The sequence below is a fragment of the Melanaphis sacchari genome, unplaced genomic scaffold (genome assembly GCF_002803265.2).
Source record: "Melanaphis sacchari strain LSU unplaced genomic scaffold, SCAv2.0 Contig4_pilon_pilon, whole genome shotgun sequence".
In the NCBI taxonomy this organism is placed as follows: Eukaryota; Metazoa; Arthropoda; class Insecta; order Hemiptera; family Aphididae; genus Melanaphis; species Melanaphis sacchari.
The window spans coordinates 1,797,366-1,821,116 of NW_020271335.1; the positions used below are offsets into that span (position 1 = coordinate 1,797,366).

Consider the following 23,751-nt stretch of genomic DNA (forward strand, 5'->3'; position numbering starts at 1 on the left):
GATGCGTAATTAGAACTGATACGATGATATGTAGAAACAAGATCTGTTTTCGAAATAAATCACACCTAAATGTTAACGGTATTCCGTTTTGTTATGCGCACAAATAAACAACAACAAGCTACAGATAGTGTTATAAAATATCACGCCCCGTCTAGGTGCGGTGATCAAAGTACTAGATTAGTAAACACGGTAAATGCCCGGTATCGTAGTCGGTTAAAAAGCTGACCGTTTCATTGAAAAAGAACGCTGACTGTTCACACGGTTCAAACGAGTACCATGCATTAATTAGGCGTACACCGCTATCGCCGGTGTTGCGTGATTGGCGAGCGCGCGTGACGCTGCGCCGTCAGCTTCTCCTCGCTCTCCTCCCGCTAATCATTTCCCTCGTCCTCTTCCCGGTGCTCCTTCTCCTCGTCACCACCACCACCACCACCATTATCATCATCATCATTATCATCATCGTTCATCATTCATCACCGTCATCATCACTATCATCATATAATCATCATTACGCTTCGAACGGCCGCTCGCCACGCGTTCACGTTATTGCCGTGCACGGTCGCAGTGCGTATTCGAACAGCGATAATAATAATATAACAATAATTATTAGATATTGTTGCTATAATAATAACGACCGAACGCGCGCGCAAAGTCCATTCGATTGTGTCTCCGCCGACTCGGTTCGCGTTTTTCGATAGATTATGATTTCCAAGAGGAAAAAACATAAAAACGTTCGGGCGCACCGCGAGCACGTGTGGTGTTCGTTTCGCGCGATCGGTGGTGGGAGTAGTGTTCGCGACGGGGACACCGGCGGAACCATACCGATAAGATTAAAAACGAAATGCCCGCGTCGGAGGCGGAGGCGACGGTAACGAGGCAAGTCGTCGTCCAACGTCTTCGACACAGCTCGCACGACGTTCGCGAATCCCGTTGCCCCATGTCGACCGACGAGCACGTGGACCAGCAACTGGAATTGCGGCAGCACCGCCCGCAAGAGCTGCAGCAAGGGGCGACGCGCCGGTCTCCGCCGCGGCACGACGTAGACGCCGCGTGGACATACCGCGCTCTCACCGTACTCGACGTGTTCCTCCATGTGTTCGTCGCATCCACCTTCGTCATCGGAATATGGCGGGCTTCGTACCAGCTGTTCGTGCACTACCACACGGCGATGAACCCTTGGTTGGCCACCAGCGCGTCCGTTGTCGTACAACTGGTTTGTATCAAAATATATCATATCGTTGTAGTCGTACCCGACGTCACGTAAAACGTTTGCGATTCGTCGTCTGCAGTGTCGACAACGCTGTGTAAAGCCCTAGAGAGCCCGCAGTGACGTGGACTTAGGACGAAAGTTGGTTTAGAATTTCGGCGCTCCGACCGCTATACGACCGTCTAACTATATTCAATATTATTATTATTATTATTACTCTTTTTCCGGGTAGGTTTTGTCTAAATCGTACGCCCCGAATCTCCTCGCCGGTAGCCTGCAATCGATAGATGACATCAGTAATTCTGTACTTGGTCTAATTCTCTATTTTACAGTATACATACGTATAATATTTTTTCGATTTCATATGCCACGCGACGTCTAAACAGTTGTACGGCTTTGTATAATAAGCTTTTTCATTATTATTTTTACACTGGTGGTTAAATTTACAGTTTCGGTTGCGATTGCTACAGTATACGTAGTGATATCCACGTATCGATTCTCATATATGGCTAAATGATGGCTAATGCGTAAGTTCGGCACCTACCAGTTATGCACTGCTCATATATAGCACCTAGCACTTTTGGTGGTATGTACCTACTTAGTTGAATCTATAGATTCATATAAATATCGACCACGGTAATTGATAATATGCTATTTAACGATTTATCATAGTAAATTATACAATTTGATTTAAAAACAAGTCGATATTCTATGTAACTATACTGAGTAATGAATATTTTGTTTTACGGACCAACATTTCTTAATAAAATGCTCTATTCGTTTCATAAGTTATTGGTTGATTTAACCAATAATATATTTGTCTATTGCTTGAATACTATTTTTTATCGATACTCGAATTAAAGATATTTTTACATACAGTTATTTAAAAGCCGTAATATGGCTTTGTACGACATATATATATAATTTAAGCTCATATTAAAAAACTTTAGTCATGAACAACCTTAGTAGGTGATAATTGTTGTTTTTAATTTTTAATAATTTTAATATAATTTTTTTTTTTTTTATTATTAGCTGCTATCAATATTGAGCGATCCCTTAGTAAGATATTTCAAAAGAAAAAACCATTCAAAAATTGCATTTTGGGTGATTTCTAGAGTATATATATATGCAAGATTCGTGATTGGCATGATAATGTATGTATACCAAGAATGGTTGCTTGAAGTGACATTAAATCATGTACATATCGCTATACCACCTAGCATTGTTCTTACAATTGCCATTGGTATATTATGTTATGTTCGTATGTTGGCCACAATCATGGGACCACCTACTTGTGGCCTTGAATTTGATCCCAAACCCGAAGAAATATTTCAATTTGAAAGAATGTTCTGGCCTGAGGTAAGATATCTTTATGTATAATTTGTAATCCAGCTGTCATTAAAATTATGTAACATATGTAATACCATCATAATGCCATTTCTTCTTTAATTTTTAAATTAGTTTTATTTTTTTCTTTCTTCGTTTAAAATTAAATTATTAAAAAATAATAATAGTTGAATAATCCCTAGGTATAAATATTAAATTAGTTGAACAAACAATTGATTTTCTTATCATTAAACAAATTTAAACATAATAAGAAAAATAATTTTAGAGTGGCATAAGTAAACATAATACCTATTTTTTGGTTTTCTAAAGCTTAACTTATCGTTTGACTTATCATTAGCGGGATTGACTAAATCTTCATTCTACAGTTAAGGGATTCGATCAAAAAATATTTTCATCTAAATTATACTTGACCTTTGACATAAATAAAATGTATAATTTAAAATACTATGAACAATAATAGATGTAATGGTATAATATCTGTATTGTGAGTAATTTAAACATTGTATTGTATATTATAAATTTCTTATATAATTAAGTTTATTACAATGCATTATCAATACTTGAATAAGTACAGTTTATTTATGTGAATTTTTATATTATAATGATAAATATAAACTAATTACTTTGGTACATAATTATGTTTAAATAGTATAAAATAGTCATCAATGTTTGTATCTATTTTGTTAATTGTTAATCATTACCTAAACTATCTATAATTTTTTAATTTTGTATTAAAATATAATGATGAAAATATTATTTTTGCTTCTCTTTTTCTTATTTATCAAATAAACTATTAAAGCAATTAAACATTAAATAAATAAATATGATATAGTTTCATAGATATTATGTAGGTTACGATAAGATTAAAAAAAACTAGAAATACCTATACACAATATATGTATATATATATGTGTGTGTATTTAAACGCACTAATACACATTTATAATTATTTATGCTAATGCTTTCCTTTATTTTGAAAAATATGTCACAAATAATTATAAAAATTAACTAACATAAGTTAATAACAATAAATTTATTATCTGTATTAATATATATTATATATTATATGTTTAAGTTTTTAATTTTCTTAAATTAACATACATATATGACGTAGTTACTTAGTAAAATAATGTTTTTCGTGAATTAGAAATCAGTTTTTACACTTTATGATACATAAAAAAAAATGTTGATAAATAATAGATGCTATTTCATGAAATGGTCACTATTCACTGCAATTTGAAATTTCACTAATAAATTTTTTAATAAGCTGTTGTGTGTATAATATTTGTAGTATTTTAAGACATGGTTTTTAATACGGCACGTTGTAGTGTAACATATAACATAGATGTAAATAATAATAATTTAAATAACATAAGTTGTTCAAACGAAAAAGAGATCTTTTTGAAATTCCTACTCTATAAGTGTATTAGCTGTAATTATTAAAAAAAAGTTCAAGTTAGAAACACAATAATCACCACTAAAAGTCTTATAAAATTATGTTAAAATTCTGATAGTTTAAAGCAATGTACTTCAAATTGCATTTTATTATGAATACTATTGTCTTATAAAAAATAAACTCAATAAATCAAAAAAAGTAAATTCAGTAAGATTGTAATAGGTTGTATCACATAGCACTGCATAATTTATTAAAATTTAAAAATCTAATGTTAGTAATTTAAATTTCAAAAAATATTGAACCATTTTTTATGATACAAACTACAAAAAGTGTTTTAGACAACAAAAATACAAATATTATTGTAATCACTAAACTTAAAATGTTATAATACATAGGTTTACAAATAAAACTTCTCTACCAAAAAGTTATCAGGAACTTTATATTACATTTTTATGTCTTAGCTATAAAAATTAAAAATTTTTATAAAGTTGGTAACTTACAAACAAATATTTTGTCATAAACAAATGAAAAAAACAAATAAAAGTCGAATTTTTCTAAGATTTCTAAATATTAGTACTTAAAGAATCAAAATATTTTGAAACATCTTATGATATAAAGAAAATGTTATTAAATACGCATTTTGTGAAAATTCAAATTATTATAATAATTATTTATTATTAAATTACAAAAAAAAAATATCAATTTTTCTCAAAAACAGGCTTTGCGTAAAAATTTTATTTTCTTTTTTTATTTATTTATTTTTTTTGTTTATTCCAATTATTTTGAAAAGTACAAATGAGTTTTTTTTACTTTTAACTTCCTAAAGTAAAAAACTTGATTTAATTTTCTACCAGGTTCCGCCCTCAAAATTTAAAATCGAAGTATTTTTAACATAAAAGTGACGTCGCGTACTAAATAAAAAAAAACATACCTTAAAATGGCAGTGACTAATACTTGAAAAAGCATCTAGTTAATGTAATTTTTCCTTGTTAAACGAAATGTATTAAATAAAACGATTGCATTAATTGACTACGACTTATATATAAATGTATTGATATTAAAAACGTGGGGTGATTGATTTAACTATAACACTTATATTAACATACGATATTATAATATATTATATTAATATTCTTAATTAGAATAAATTATAAACTTTTGTAAAGCGTAATGCAAATTTTGATAATCCAATTGATACGAATATCTATCTTTATTTCATTTTTTTATAAATAGATAACCTTGAACCTTACAAAATTATATAAAACTGAACAAATTAACGGTAACATACGAATATTAATAAATTTCGATTTAATTACACTAAATTATAAATTATACAAAAAGCTTCACAATTTACAACTTTGAAATAAAACCTTATTATTATGTTATTATCTAATTTTTTTTTGTTGAGAACATTTGAAATTTTATTTCAAGATAAATGATATATTTTACAACATATTTAAAGGTGTAGAAAATAATTATTCACCATATTTTTTAGGAATACCTTTAATTTGAAAAACAACATAAGAAGCGCTTTTCTCGGAAAAGTTTTTCCATATAAAACTGTCTTTGTCAAGATGATCGAAGCAAATTACTAATCCCCTAGTAATAATAGTATGTATTCCATGTTATAAACCTACCATTATAATTTTATTTTATTCATAGACGTGAACTCAGTTGTTGATAATTTAACTACATCCAAACTAAGTCTTTTTTATTTGGTGGATAAGCAGGTTTAAGTTATATAAATTATACGTTTATGAGTATGAAAATAAGTTCAAAGTTATTTAAAATCAATCAAAAAATTATTATTTCTAAAATTAGATTAGATTAGTAAAAAATAAAATAATACCATATTAAAAAAATCGTACCTATAAATGTAAACCACAATAATAATTTTCATACTTAATATATAGCTTTAAATTATTCAAAAATATTTAATCAATTAAATAATTTATCAAAAATTAGAATACTAATATTTTGGATATTTTGAACACAATTTGTAGTATTTTATTTATAATTAAATACATTAATTAATAGCAATTCATAATAAGACTGCTTCATGCATGTAATTCATATTTATAGTGTCGTCATTAAGTGGCTACTTTTTTCGTGTTGGTCCCAGTCATAAAATATAACTGCAAACGTGCTTATTGTAATATATAGTTACAGATTTTTTAATTCATTGCCTAATTATTTATATACTTATAAGTTATACAACATCCTTAATCCTGTAAGTAGATATAACGATAAAACAAATAATTAAAACAACTACAGTTTGTTAAATTAAATAAGGTCAAACACTTATTTTATGTGGGAAAGGGGATGCAGAACACGTGTTCACACCTATTTTTTATCTGCCAAAAATAAAACAAAAGCATTGATATGTGTTTTAAATTGTATATTAATTCAGTATTATGTATTTTTATTTTTTTTATTTTCAAATATATTTTATCTGTGGTCCGAAAATTGATCAACTCCCAATGAAAAATTGATAACAGTAATATATTAATACACTACCTACGTGTATAAATAAATACTTAATAAAAAATATTAGTAAAAAGATAATGTGTACGGTACCGGGCACATACAGATTTCTTACAATAATATCTAAATTAAACAATCACACATACGTAATTTTGATTTGCATAATTTTCATGGATATAAAATTTACAAACTATTTAGGTAATATACCTACCTGTAAATTTTTTAACCGAAAATATGATGAAACAAGATTCATGTAATGACTATTGACGAGTTTTTATCTAATATTATAATTGGTATGAAAATTTTAAAGTTGTATAATAACTAGGTAAGGTCGTAGGTATATGATCAAATGACACAATATTATTTTATGTTCTAATTTCAAACACAGTAGTATGAATTAAAGTCCTAATCGAGAAATAAAAATAATATGAAATAACAAAAAATTATAATTTCCCATTGAAATATCAAAAAGAATGATTATACGATAGTCTGAAAATTGCTTTCCTAGTTATTAATTCTAGTTATTCCCATTGTTAATGTATAAAAACTATATTGAGTATAGGCTTGTTAATGATTTTAAATTAGTCTGCAAATATTTTGGGTACCAACAATTAAAAAACTAAAATGATTCCTCTAAGTTAGGTTAGGTTATGCCGTTGAGTAGATATACCTATCATACCTTAAATTAATTACATATATTTTCGGACAGCTACAACTTTCAACTGTAAAAATTCCAAAAACGTGTGTGCATAATAGTACTATCTGTTGGAATATAATTTAGATAACCTTCAATGTTTCATTATGATGCACTTATACACATCAAATGAAATAGTATAATTATTTTAGTCATAGGTGCACCATAAAATAATAGAAAAATATTTTATGAACTAAATTTAGTGTAACAACTAAACAACTAATTAGAGCAAATTCGCTATAGCTAGATAATATAAAGTTAATATTATTAAATAATAACTATTGAGTTATAACAGTATTACTATCAGTTACCTAATACTTTATTTCCTCATTTCAGATTATTTAGTGTAAGCAAAAAATATTCTACGTATTATTTAAGCATCTTGTATCAAGAAATAATATAGTATGTGTAATAATTATGTTGATTTACATTGATAAAAATATCTGTGTTTAACGGTGTATTTGTTCTTTTATTGACCAATTATTTCACCATTTAATATTAGCGTATCAAATAAAAAGTTACTAGGAAGAAGAAATAGCAATTCAAATTCTATTATGCTAAGTTTCACCTATTATTTATTTTTTAAATGATTTTAATTCAGGTAATAAAGTGTCACAACATTTATTTATGCATGTTAAGCATAAATGAATAATGTTGAGTTTTCGTCGTCTAGAATGAAATCAGTACACGGAAACATTTATTTATTTAAAACATATAAATAACACTGAATATTTTTTGGCGTCATAAAATATAGTTATTATGTATCATACAGTTATTTGTATTTAATCTCCTTCGAAATAGACACCTTTTGAATCCATACAGTGTTTCCATCGTTCTTGCCATATACAAAAGCACCTCTGAAGTCATTTTCGGAAATACTCTATAGCTGCTTCGTATCATTGTGTTTTATTTTATTCATACTTTGAAAATGATAGTTTTTTAATATCTTTCCAACAGCTTGAATAATTACCCCGATACTTATTTTTCACGTGTCTCGTAAACGGAGAAAAATATAAATCACATATAGTATTCTTTTGTTATACATATAGTCTTCATTGTTGGTCTGTATTTTAGTAGAACACTCATAAATGGTAATTTAAAAAATTAAGTTATATTTCATATTGTTTGATTAGACCTTGTATACACATAGAAATTATATGCAACACGATTATTAAAAAAATTAAATTACTTTATAAATTAAATTGTAATTCAAAAATAAGTTGTTATTCATACGCTTAGTTTAGAAGTTTCAATTCAAATTTAGCCGTTATGTTAATTCGACCGTTTAAATGTTTTGTAATATTTTATGTTTTTCTTTAAAAAAAAAAAAAAGCAATCAAAACGTCCGGCCACCTGAAAGTCGGTGTTTTTACAATTTCCGATGAATCGACACGCGAGGTTTCGTAAAACAAAAGTTAAAATACGGGTACTCGTGTACTTACATCGCACGAAAATACATTGTTGCCGTGTAAAAATCGACAGCTCTTTACTCCTGTTTACCGCGGGTGCGGTGGAGACTGAAAAAAAATCGTGAACCGCCGATGGCAGCAGGATGGCGCGCGCGAACCATACACCGGATACAACGGATACGCGTATTATAATATACCTACAAAGACAAAAATAATAATAATAATAATAATAATAATAATAGTAATAATAATTGTCCCTGTGGACGAATAACGATGGATACATATATAATATATTGTTAACCGAACGTTACACAAATGACGTGCCAGACAAAAGCGTTTCGCACTTGTCGTCGTCAGTGGGAAGGGCAGCACAATGGGCCGCCGTCTAATGTCGTGAGCGTATTTTTTCATTCATTTATTTATTTATTTATTTATTATTATTATTATTATTATTATTTTTTTTTTATCGGTCGATAGACATAAAGCCGCGAGTGTAACACAAAATTGTTCCATCCGCCCGCGGCAGTTGCGGTGGGCGACCATGTCACCGGCGTCAGTTAACAGCGCGCGCGCGCCGCTTTGCGTCCTCTGACCACCGCCGCCTCAATAGTCACCGCGTGTTTCGACGATCACGACGACGACGACGACGACGACATCGCCGCATCCTGCCGCGGTCCACTCGGCGACAATGACTCCATGGCCGACCACCGCGACTGACGAACGGCCGATCGGCCGCTGCTGCCGCCGCCGCTTCTGCTGCTGCTGCTGCTGTTGCTGCTGCTCCTCCTCCGCCTCCGCCTCCTCCTCCTCCTCTTACTCCTCCTCATCATCATCCTCCTCCGACTGCACAGCCTGCTAAAAACCCACCGCGGTAAATAATTACTCGGCGCCGTGTTGTTCCGCCCGCCTGCCCCTCTGAGACCGGTGCACGGTGTGACTTCGCGTCCGACACCACTCGCGATGACGACGTCCATGCGACGTGAGCTCGATAACGAGCCTGCCGCCCTGGTGGCCGTCGACGCCGCACTGTCCACGGCAGTTATCACGCCCGTAGTGGTCACGTACTGGAGGATCACGTGGAAGCTGATGGACGTATACATACTACCCGGGAACCAGGCGTGGAGCACCGCAGTGTCCCTGGGCATCGGGTTCATTGGCCTGTTCATGTTCACGTTGTTCCAGCACCGGTTCAAGCGGTACCTGAAGCCCAGGAAGCACACGGCCATGTATTACGTGATGTCCAGAAGTTACACGGCCGCGTTCGCGTACTCTTGCATCAACTCGTGGCGCGGCATATGGTACACTATGGACATGGTGACGGGCACCCGGTCGCCCATGACCGCCGTATCCTTAGTGCTGGGCATGTGCAGCATGGCCTCCATGAAGACCCTGCGCAACATAATCGCTCCCCCAATAGCCATACTAACCGACAACTACGACGGATACTTTGAGGTGCCCACGCTGTTCCGCATCGGAGTTCGAGTGAGATTTGCCTGCCCGATACAAATTTGTACATCATAACCGAGTCACTTTTTTTCGTTTTCAACACACTTTGTCCGCTACGATATAGAGTACCAACTGCGGCGCAACCCCTTTACTCGTGGTTCTTATATTTTATAACCGTGTACATTTGTTACTGTCGTATTTTTTTTCTCGGCTGAGAGTAAAACAATACCTTGATAAGTTTCCATGAAAACTTTTAAAAAGTTTTTAATCGTGCAAATCTTGTAAACACATGATGGCCCTAAAAGTTCGTCGGTGTTTTATAAAACGACTTTTTAATTTTTGAACCGGTACAACGTTTAAAATTAAGCGACTTTTAGGAGTATGTAAAACAAATTGCATATCGTTTATTTAATCGCACATTTTTTTCAAACAAATATAGATACTTTAATGTTTCACAATTTTGGCGAATGAATTGGAATCAAAGAATTAATTAATTTCAAAATAACGATTTAATAAATACTTATTTTAGACTGAATAATCAAAAGAGTGCTCTTAAAGTTTAAAAGCTAAATTGAAGGTAGACCAATCTATTTAGTTCATTGATAGGTCTACTTAATAATTTAACAAGTCTCAGGGCTTTTTTTAAATTTTATTTTTACTCGTTTAAAATTATGTAATGTTTATTTGGTCAAAAGCTTAGGAAATAGTTGTATGTCTAAATATTAGAAGTAGTATAATGAAAATATATTATATAACATAATAAAGATACTAAAATTTTGAAATTCCTAGAATAATTTTATGAAATTTAGTAGTTTATAAACATTTTATAAAATTAAATTATACTGTAACCTATATTCTATACCATGTGTATTATACCATACATAGACTACTTAAATTTGATTATAAAATATTTGTATAATTGTGTTCAATGTATAAACGTGATTAAATTTTCGTTTAAATTATCTAAAATATAATTTAATATAAAAGCAAAACACAAATTGTATATACGAGCCTATAGTTTATGAGATGACAATATAGCTGATTTTAAAATAATGTATTTAAGTTTTGGTTAGGTTAAATTCCAAATGGTCGTTATCTACATTTTTCTAATGAATCTAAGACAAAACGTCTTAATTTTATTAAGGCTAATGATTTTGAAATGTATCTCTAATCAAAAATTAAAGCTGGCTAAGATTATTTTTCAAATAACAAATTTTTTAAATCTAAATTCATTACTATTGAAATATTTTCTTATTTTTGTCTTAAAGTATTTAATTAAATTTATAACTATACTGGATTCCAAAAGCAATTCGATAAATTGTAAATAAAATTCAGTTTAAAATTTAAGTAAGTCGAATTTAATTTATTTTTTTTTTTTTTTTTTTTGTAATTCAACGCTATGATATTATAATGTAAATAATTTGTTGAAAAAATATAAATAATATTTATAGATACTTATTGGCTATTACATTACAGTATTATACACATTATATCATATCAATCTTAATAATTATTTTTTTTACTTAAATTATATTATTTCAATATTAATATTTTTTGATTTATTGAAATATTTAAAAAAAAAATTGCATTCACAAGTATTTAAAACTGTCAAGGGCCACTATCATGTTTATAAAACAAACATATATTTTTACTTCAACATAAAATGACTAAATATAATATATGATTAAATAAAATAACTCAAGGGTCATAACTAATAATAAATATAATATATTATTAATTTAAAAATGTATACCATTTAACGATTAAACTATATGTAAAAAAATAATTGCTGCGAAGTATTTAAAGGTCGTTGGGTTCATAATACGACATTCATAAGAGTGTATGAATCCCTCATTCTATTAAAAGTCTTTATTGTATGTTAGTTAGGTATGTATTAGTATATAGATCCCATCATTTATCATTCGTTTGCGGAAAGCGAAATTATTTATCTTGATCCAGTTCAAAACCGATTCCATGGTGTCATTGTCGTCTTAAAAAACACTAATGGTCTTACTATAATAATTTAAACATGGTTAACAATCATAGATTATTAAGGCCAACTAAGTTAAAACTCGTAGTTTTTTTTTTTTTTAACAAATGTTCCAACCTGAATATTTTACATTTCTATTACTCAATATATAAATTTTTAAATACAGTCCTAATTGTCTTAGTAATCGGGCTACGTGATAATCTGATTCGTCCAGTAATCCAGTCACATTTTATTTTCATTAATAATGACTAAAGGTAGCGATTAAATCGATAAATACAATCAACAATATCCCAATAAAACTATAAAATATTTTATTTAAAAAAGTTGTAAGACAAAACTTCTAGTAATTTATCCAGCAATATATAAAAAAAAAAAAGTATAATTTTTAGTTTATATAAAACATTTAATTTTATAAAAAAATAATAATTGGTATATAATATATCTAAAGATTTATAGTTTTTATTAATAGATTCTAATAATCCCATACTATACATATCGGATAACCATGACCCTACTATAGTAAATTATAGGTAACTTTCAAGTTACTGTATGTCATTAATTAATACGTATTTTGATTTTCGAAGAAATTTTTTTAAACCACCTAGATAAATGAACTAAATTTAAAAAAAAGTTTTTTGCTTTTACTAAATACCTAAAATATGCAATATTCATGCTGAAAAATTAACTATTTTAATAAAGCAAAAAAAAAAAAAATGGCAATACATAACAACAATTTAAACAGAATAGTATATCGTAATTTTTTTCCTAGTTAAAGTTTAAAAAAATCTGATTAAAACAGTATTTATTAACTCATAAAAGTCCACTTGATTAATTTTAACTGAAATTTGTAGGTAGAAATGGTAGAATATTAAATATAGTCATATATTTGACGTATTTTCACTCGCTTATATGTATAATAAAATAAATACTTATTTATTTTTTACTATTATGTATATTATTTTATATTATAGGATGGTACTGGATCATGGCTATATGTATTAGATAGCTTTTTCAGCGTTTGTATTATCGGTTCATTGGTAGTCATCGTTTGGCGAGGTGTTTGGAGTCTAATGGATGAGTATTTATATCCAGGAGATGAAAACACATCTGCAATTTTATCATTGGTAATGTATAAATAATAATATTTATTTTATAAAAGAAAAGATTTATAAAATTATTCAACGAAATTGTGTAAAGCTAATATAAATTTGTTATAAAAATGTATTCATATAATTTAGAACTTTCGAAATTAGTCTAGTACTGTTAGAGAACCTATACATTATTTTTATAATCTTCTAAATTGATTTTCAACTATAAAATATTAAAAATGGCCGTATTTAAATAAAAACAATACAAGTAAATTTGATGGTTTATGGACAAGTTATGTCACCACTCAACTATTTGTGTTTTTTTTATAATTTTTTAGATAAATGTTTTTATTTTATTAAAAAAATAAGAGAAAAAATATAAAAAAAACAATAGAAACCAATAAAATAAAGTAATAGAACGATTATTTATATCAGTGATACCTAATTGAGTATAATCTATTTTTTTAACGACCGATTGTGCGCCGGAAAAATGTTTTTGTTTTGTACAACACAATTTTTTGGCAGTCCGTTACAGCTCTAAGTCCAACCATATACGCGTCTTATGAAATACTGGTACCTATATTACGAGTATTAACACGTATCATACGTATTCGTCGTTTATTGATGAATAACATAATTTGTTATCTACACGTATTATTATGTTGTGCTCCTGTGATTTTCGATATAAGCTATAATATGTTATCCAACGTTGAATCGGATATTTTCATTATTAATCCTAGAGTAACTTAAATATAACTATCAGTCGTCGCACCGTATATATCATGTATTTATGAAATTGTATTGTTTTATAATACATATAAAAACTTACAATATATTTTAATTTAATTTTTTTTTTTCAAAAATATTCTTTTAAACTTAATATAATTTATATTGATAAATAAATACTGCAAAACTACACATATTTCTTTGTTCAGTATCGTTTTTTTTGGATTCCTACTATTTGATTACATCTGGCTCAATTGGGCTACAGTAAATTTACATAATACACATCATTTATTGTATGTATTGCTAATTAAGTTAAGTTAAGCCCACCCATGTAAAACATTTTTTTGCAATAATCGAAAATATAATTTGAAGAACGCAAGGAACTTAAATTGTTAAATGCCTGTAGAAAACAATATTTACTTAATGAAAAAATTACAATAATTTATTTTAACGTTTGTTAATTGGTCTTTTCCGTATTCTGATTGACTGTAATCGTAGTTTGTGTTTTATTAAATGTTTTCGAACCACACACGTTTATCATTCATCTTAACGTTGCTATATTACAGCCAGTCAGTTTAAAAATGAATAGAATAATATTATGTAGTATTGTACTGTTATGTAGTATTAACCCATTCAACAATAAATTATTCTATGATAAGTTTCTAACAACCATTGCCCTATCAAACGTATTTACGTATTACACATTAACACGAATTCAATTTTTCTATTTCATAGAAATTAGTTTTTATTTAAATACAGTGGAACCTTGACAAGACAAACCTCAAAAATCGAAAACCTTAATAAATCAAAATAAATTGCGTTCCCTAGTGAAAACATCAATGACTCAAAAAAAAAAAAACTATAAATAACTCGAATATTTCGCGTTTTGAATATAAACGATTAATTATTGTTTGTTTTCATAATTATATTTTAATTTTATCTGCCAGTACCCTTATATCATCCAGTATTATTTATTAGTATCGGCGATTCTATTCTAAAAGATAAAGTAGAAAAATTTGCAAAATCATTAGGCCCCGGAAAATTTAAAGCCAGTAACAGTTGACTTGAAAATTTAAAAATACAGTACAAAGAATTATTTGAGCCAGTACCTCAGATTTCAATAAAACAAGTAAAAGCTGCTCTTACATTGCTAAGGACATTTATCGAACATTCTAGTGATGTAGATAATAAAGTATATTCTGATTTAAATATGGTTGAAAATATTATTGACAATATTATGTGCAAGAATCTAACTCAAAGTAATATCTTAAATTATTTTTTGTAAAATTGTAGTAAAAATTTAAAAACTTCAATTAACTCTTTAAGTTATTTTTTTCTGAAACCTTGATAACTCAAAAACTTTAGTAAATCAAAAACCTCGATACGTCGAAAAAATTGCATTTTCTTTGAATTTCGACTTATCAAGGATTCACTGTTTAAGTAGGTATGTGCTCTGGTCTACTTGATCGGATATTTTTTATATAATAACAATAGTAACTGAGATTAAATCAAAACTAAAGTATATATGATTCATTAATTAAATAGGTACATTAAGTAATTAAATAATTCTGTAGATAAAATAATTAATCATTTTTTAGAAAATATTACATCATGATTCATTATCTTTAACCTTTGTATGGTTTACTCGAATGACAGTGGTGTATCAGAAAAACATTAAGGAAGTTTAATTAAAAAACACTACTATTAAAACTATATTATAATAACTATTATATTAATATAAATTAAAATAATGTCAATAATATTTACTGTCCTAAAAATTAATTTATAAAATATTAAAATAAACCAATATATTTTTTAAGAGTTAAAATATTGAATATTAATATTTTTTTCATTACATAATCTAATATCTACAGTTATAAAAAAAAAAAAAAATGGCAATCAGCGTTTGTAATGTTATATAAAGACTCATAGTAACTATCGTGATTCTTAGATATAATTAAAGATCGTAAAAAATTCACTGAATGAAAAATTCTTCCATTGTAGGAACTTTGTCATAAGTAATTATTATTTATTAACATATTAATTTATTATTATTACCTATATAATACATACAATGATACTTTGCTACTAAACTTTATTTTGATTCTCACGCAAGTATATGTTTTAATATGTATTGAATTTATATTGTTTACTAAAAGTATATATTGAAGCTTTTAAAAATCTAAGAAACAAACCTAATCTGAGCCAAATCAATACAAACAAAATGTATTTCATTCTCTTTTCTTTAGGTATATTTTCGTACATCTTTTTTTTATAGAACTTATAGGCAAAATACTATTTTAATAATTACAGTAAACCGTACTCAGAGGCGTGATCAGCAATTGGCTATGGGTGGAATTTTCTTTTAGACTGTATTTAAAATATAGTAAAAAATTCATAAATACATACATTTTTATGGTTACACATGTATGGATATGTTAAATTTGAATTTGATGATAAATTTGTTGTATATGAAAAAATGATTCTGAATAATAATGCTGACAATATAAACTTAAAATTCTTAATAAAAAAAATTACTACCTATGCATTTTTATTTTTGAAAATAGCTGCAGGAATAATTTGAGTGATCTTGTATTAAATCGTCTAAATTTTTTACCGATAAAACAAAATGTTATACATTTTTTTAAACTTACACTGTAAAATTATCGTTGGTGCATTCTTAACTCCAGTCAAAACTTGATAAACAATTTTTTTTCTTTATAACCAGGTATATATAATAATATTAATTTAAAACCTTACTAAAATAAACATACTGCCGTACTAATGTACTATTTCATATATTTATTTAAAATTCTTAAAATTACTTTGTGATTTATCTTTAATTAAATGTATTAATTACAAAATTATTGAGTTGTTGATAAAAATTGTTAAAAGTTGTATATATTACTTTAATTGAAGTCTGTTCATAATTTTAATAATTATATTATTTATATTCGTAGGTTATAGGATATAGTGTAGTACTACTTGCTTTTGCATTACAACCAGCTGTAAAAAAATTGGTTAACAAAATTAATGGCTTGAAACGAATACTTGCTGTGGATGTATACTTAATGTTTTCATTTTTTGGTGCTGTAAACGTATGGAGAGGAGTATGGGTTATGCTGGATAATCACTTTATACCAGGTTAGATATTTAAAGAACATACTATTATAGTTTATATAATTTATGTATAAATAAGTTTATTATTATGAAATTGTATAAATTTAACATTTAAATACATTTAGAAGAAATCAGAACAAAAAGTTATCCACCTTTTCAATGAACTAAAAACTATAATTAATGTTGTCTCATTATTGTAAGCGTATATAATTCAAAATTTAAAATTTTTTTTAAATTAAGTTATTATGTTATAAATATAAAATACAGTTATAAAATTGAAATTACAAGTAAAATAAAAATTGATTTTACATTCTAGAAGCAAAAAAAATACTATTTTTACGTACAAATTAATTTATAATTTTTTTTTTAATTTTTAATATTATTATAAGGTATTACAATATTTTTTTTTAAAGTCCGACAAATAAAATTTAATTATTAACCAGGGACATTGTTCTATTGTATCGTACATTTTTATGGATAGTATATTATTATTTATTAGTTAAACAATACATTATAATTTACATTACTAATAATAACTTACAACTCAATGCCAACGTAAATATGTTAATAATGGTTTAAGTAGGCGTGTAGTAAAATAGCTTAAAATGTATATGAAATCTTAATGTTTTGAAAATTTCCTGGAGTATAAAATATAATGACATAAGTTAATAGTATAAAATATTCAAACCTCTACGTCCTACGATAAATATTTTTTGAATTACATTAAAATCAATTAAAATCGTAGGATTAAAAAATGATTATGTTTTCGCTTTAATAACCTGTTTCATCAAAACTTGTAATTCCAGTCTGTAAAAAAATTTTGCAAATGTATTTTTCATTACCATAGATATGATAAATGAGGAACCATGATTTAAATGTTCAAGAAATTTTAATAATAAATACAAATATTATCTACATAAATAAAAAAAAATACCCAGTACATTTTAATAATCTATAAATATTTCACAAAGAAACAAAACATTTCGAAAATTAATGTCAAGAGAATAGTATTATAAATATTTGATGATACAATTTAAAAAATCTACAGTAATTCATTTTTAAATTCCAAAAATAAAATCAGTTTGGTCAAAAACTTATGTTACGGTAAAATATTTGTTTTGTTAGCTTATCATTAAATATTGATAAATTTGAATGCATATGTCTTTCAACCACACGATAGACTTCATTTATAGATTTATGATATGTCCCTTACTACGTTTTATTCAAGAGGTATGTATATAATCTTTATCTCAACCTTATCATTCCGTTCACGCAAAGTATTTCCTTTAGCAAGTAATACAACGCATACGCTTAAATTACTACTGACATGACATGTTTTATTCAACTTTGAATACGTCTTTGATCTATCTAAGAGAATCGAGTAGCATCCTGATTACATTATATATTTGATAGTATTAGATACAAGTTTGAGTGAATAGGAATGAATATAAACAATTGGCTCAAGTAAAAGGGACATTAAATGATATTTATAAAGATTAAGAGTAAGTCCAACCCGAAGAACCCAGTTACAGATAGATTTAAGATTTATCTTCAGACGAATACAGTTATTAGAAAAGATGATTTTTGTTTAGAATTTAATATCGTCAGCAAATAAAATAACTTTGGAATAGAAAAGATAGCTATTGAGAAAATTGATTAAGATAAAGAGGTGCCCCCGTCTTGAAAAACACTAAACGAAAGGCGAGGAGATTGAAAATAACGCACCTTGAATGATTACAAAATGTTTTCATATGTGAAATAGGAAAAATTACAATTAAATGGCTTTTCTAAAAATAGTGTCTACTTGATATCTGTCTTTCAAACTCTTCAAAATCTTAATGTTAAAAAAGGCACTTATAGAAAAAATCATTAAAATTTTCATTTCAATATCTAAGCCTTCAGAATTTATGAAAGACTCATAAGTTTTTCTCAATGAAATTAAAAAAAAAGTTTAGTGTAATTCCAAAATAAATTTTCATTAGTATAATTTATAATTTAACTTAAATTTAACACATTAATTACAGTGACCTACTCAAGACGAAGTACACACTCGAAATCTAGATTTAGTATTAATAGTATCCGCCTAATACCTATACTATACATAAAAGCAACTTACCTAATTTTTAGGATTAGAAAATTACAAAAACTATACGTAATATGCTACACCTATATCTACTGTCTCTGTTTCTACACATAAGATAGGAAATTACATTCATTAAAAACAGTTTATTTTGATTTGTTTTTATTGCTAGTAAGAATTTACCTGATAATCATATTTAAAACTAAAAACATTACCTGTGTACTCTATATCTATTTTTAACGCGTTAATTTTAAATAAAAGTATAAGAAGTTGTAAGTTTAATATTTTAAATATTTTTATTAATAAGTATAAGTTATTACTAAATAATAAATTATTAATATTAAATTAAAATATAGAAACCACCACCTGAGAACACAATTTGTATTCTAAAATTTAAATTTGATGATAATTAAATACTTCATAATGTAATTTCTTTTTAAAATATTCAAAAAAAAAAAAATTATTTAGATATATGCTGCTTTAAACCACAGTTTCTTCTGATTTCTTAATTAAAACTAATCACTGATCACACCATACACTTTTATAAACAGATTAATAACTTCTAAAATGATATAATCATTTATACATATTGTTTTATTTTATAAAAACCTGTAATTAACTTTTTAGATGCTCCTATTACCAGTTATTGGGTATCGCATATTGCATGTTTCGGCTTCCTAGTCTTATTGAACTCCTCCAACTCCATATTAGTCCGTGGTGTTTACATAGACGCTGAAGAAGACGGTACACAATGTGTTGATTTTCCATGTTATTATGTACGGCTCTTAGTACAGGTAAGAGACATAATAATGATATTAATTTATTTATTACATTATAATATAGTTAGGTATTATTTATTTATTTTTTACTAATAACAATCTACCAATGTATGCTATATAAATATATAATACATTAACATAATTCATAATTCCCACCCACAAGCTACCTATTTATACATGTATAAATTACCACAATAAACACATTAATATATAACAATGGGCCCCATGTCCTAATTGCATATGTTTGTGTGGAGGCCCAAAATTTTACAACTTGTAATTAAATTTCTGTTAAGTATGATTTGTGTAAAAAATTATTTAATAATAGTCAGAAATTTTTTTTTTTAATTAATTAAATATAATAGATATAATTATCTAAGATCAGTCAAATAATATAATGTTAAGCTAATACAGCTGAAATTATTAACAATAAAGAAAATAATTATAACTTAAATATTTAATTTACAAGTAACAGTATAAGTACTGCTATAAATTCGTTATAATTGTTCATCTATATTTTGATTTTATTAGTAAAAGTTTAATCAAGTTTTAATTTTTCTGTCTGTCATCGCCTTTAGGGCCAGTAAAAATACTCTAATTTTCAACTTTGTGAATGTTTTATAGCCGCAAATAACTTTTTAGTTTAAAAGTAAAAAATGCACAGTATATTTCCAATTAACCGAGAAAAACAAATAAAAATTAAAGAAAAATTGAAATGTTTGCAAAACCACTATACAACAATTGATTTTATTTCTTTGTTGTAATTAAAAAACAAATAACCTTGTTGGTACTTACAATTTTTGACAACATTCTATGCTAGTATTTCCTACACATTAAACAATTTTCTAAATATTTTGACTCTTTTCGAGCTATTTATGGACATTTGGATTTTTCAATGTTTTTTTTTTGTAAATGTCCATATAAAATTATTCACCGAGTCAAAATTCTTAAAAATAAACGTTATTTCACATAATATGTAATTCATAGATTTTTATATAAACATTAAATATATAGAGGCGCAAATTTGTTATATATATTCAAATATTAAATTTTAACAAAATGATATAGTTAGTGATTAAGCTAACTAATAGTCAGTTTAAATAATATACATCATATTTTACTGATAAACAACTAATTATTTTTAGTTCTAATATATCGATTGTATTTTTAGAAGCATACAATATTTTTCTTAATTTCTATTTTTAAAAGTTGTCATTCCATTTTGACAACGTGCAACGCCAAGTTTCTTTATTAAAATATTTATGGAATTTAACTATTTTCACGAAAATTTAGTATTTACATATAATTCTGAGAAGAGAAATGAATGTAATGATTATAAAATGATATGTTTGTTTTTTTGCGTGTATGCACAATAAGTAGTCGATAAAAAGGTCAATTTTCAATTTTGATGGTAATTTTGGATAATAAATTGGATTTAATTTATACTTTAGAAAGATCAAAATTAAAAATTCTCAGGGTTTTTTTTTAACCAGGAAAAACAAAAAGAAATATTAAGGGAAAACAAATTAAGTTAAACAAATCTAATTTTCAACAAAATCAATTTTGTTCTTAAATGTAACTCAAAAACTAATAACCATACATACTTGAATATTCCTTCTCTGCTGTCGGTTTAAAACGGAAAAAAAAAGAAAAAAAAGATACTTGAATATTTTATCAAATTTTCAAAACTTCGTCTTTTATTATGCTATTTATAGGAACGACAAATTTTAGAATTTTTTTTTCCGTTATTTTTCTCTCAGTTAAAAATATTCTTGAGTAAAAAAAATTAACACAAAAACTATAAAGTTAATTTTTTAATTAAAATACATTTAAAATTTAGTTACAATATTCTTTTATAAGCGTTTAAAATTAAAATGTTGACAAAATCTAAACTAGTACAAATTATTTTGTAGTTAGAAATTCATAAAATATTTTTTTTTATACTTAAAATATAAAAATTTCATTCACGATTCTTTATAATTTTTCAACCTATAAAAACAAAAAAAAATTCGAGCAAAAAGCCAAATTAATTTTTAATGAACATTTGAAATTTACATATTTGCAACATTGAATATTCACTTGTAAAATAATTATTTCTCCAGTTTTTGATATTTTTTCATACTTCAAAAAAAAAAATTAACAATAGATACTTGAAATTTTCACCAAATATTGATATTATCATTTTAATTATACGATAAAATGTAAACAATTTTTAACTTTTCTTAAGCTATTTATAAACATAACAAATTTTTATTTTTATTTAGTTTTTTTTTCTATAAATGTGGATAATAAATTACTCGCTATATTACAACTTAAAAGAAAAATTTCTCAATAGTTGTTCTAATAAGTATCTTTAAAAAAATATTAAACATGTAAGTATCTGAAGTTCTGAAGAAATTTTTTAAAACAAATGATTGCAAACTATTTTGTAATTAGAAATTTATAAACACTTATATATTTTATATCTAATTTTTGAAAATCTAATTCAAGATTCATAGTAGATAATACTAAAACAATAAAATCTAAAATATTTATAATGACAATTACTTTTTCATATATTTTAAGTTAAAATTTTTATGAATTTACCTATTTAAAGGGTACATAACAATTTTGATTATTTTACTATAATTTAAACCATTATTTTTAGAAACGTATGTATTTCATATTATGAATTTTACTAAACGAAATAACATTTTTGATTTAGTTTAAAATAATATCCGTTTATATTATGAATCTAATTCTACTGTTTTACAATATTTACAAAAATATGTTATTAAATTTCAAGTCATATAAGTTGATATAACATAGTATAAATATATATTAACACTAATAACATAAAAAAAATACAATGTTTTCAAAAAGTTTATATTAACCTACTAAAATACCAAAAGTAAAATAAATGATTTTAATACCTTATCAAAAATATATCATAAAATTTACTTAGAGTCTCTAAGCTAAAAATATGTATATACTATCTGACACTCCGTCTTAGCTCTAAATCGTTTTTCGTATGCAATAATTTTATCATTGAAATTTAAATTCAAATTTAACACACTATTGAACAGTGTCCTACTCGACACCTAATCTGATTGCCTACTGTATTTTGTTTTAAGACACTGAAAAATAATAATTATAATGTATTCATAATTATTAACAATTATAAAATTTTATAAATTTATTGTTACAAATTCTTAATTTACTTATTCATTATACACGTAAAGACAATTTACATTTTTCTTGTTCCATTCAAAATGTATTGGATAATATTATTTTAAAAAATTATTTTTTTTCTTTACGTATTTCTTAATCTATTTATTTATATTTATTCCTTTTTTTCAGAAGAGAAAACGGAAAAAACAAATACGCATTGATGAAGAAGGTAAAGAAATGACGCAAATAAAAATTGAAAAAGAAGAAGAAACTGAGGAAATAAATGAGAAAATGTTACTTACAAGTGAAAATGATGATAAAACCACATCGAATAAAACTGAAGAAACATTAAACAACAGAAGTAAAATCGTTTGACATAACAATAACCAACATTAAGGTTTGTACTTTTGGATCTTAGAAGATATTGTTTTCAAAACAAACCGAATTCTTTGTGTTCGTTCAAATTAAATGATTTTTTTATATTGAAACAATAATTATTATTTATAATCATGTACATATATTTAGCTCGTTTAATTTTTATTGTTTTTCATTTTTAGTTATGAAAAGTCATACATTATTTAGTAATCGTATAAACCAATGTGTTAATATTATATTTTGTAAATAGTACAATTCAAATATTATATTCGTAGTTGATAATATAATAAAATGTATTGAATTCACAGATATTCTTATAGTTTGTTAAATGTGTACCCTTCTTATTATTATTATTTTAATTCCAATGTTCATAGATAAATTAAAATTTTATTTTAGATTTAAGATTATAAATTATCAAGTAATTCAACTAATTTACTTGAAAATACTTATTTAAAAGTTTTTG

General features: G+C 26.4%; 1 protein-coding gene across 2 annotated transcripts; it reads left to right on the forward strand.

The window, feature by feature from the left end:
- The first annotated feature begins 537 nt into the window (after positions 1-537).
- LOC112598880 lies at positions 538-23,437 on the forward strand. 2 transcript variants are annotated; one of them, XM_025345537.1, is made up of 6 exons: positions 538-1,213; positions 2,240-2,566; positions 12,945-13,097; positions 16,748-16,931; positions 19,615-19,781; positions 23,103-23,437. In XM_025345537.1, exons 1-6 carry the CDS (start codon positions 842-844, stop codon positions 23,286-23,288), a joined length of 1,389 nt encoding a protein of 462 aa, XP_025201322.1. In that variant the 5' UTR covers positions 538-841; the 3' UTR covers positions 23,289-23,437. The 2 variants fall into 2 exon arrangements, with proteins under 2 accessions (XP_025201322.1, XP_025201323.1); XM_025345538.1 differs by lacking the exons at positions 538-1,213; positions 2,240-2,566 and adding an exon at positions 9,075-10,019.
- Positions 23,438-23,751: the final 314 nt, after the last annotated feature.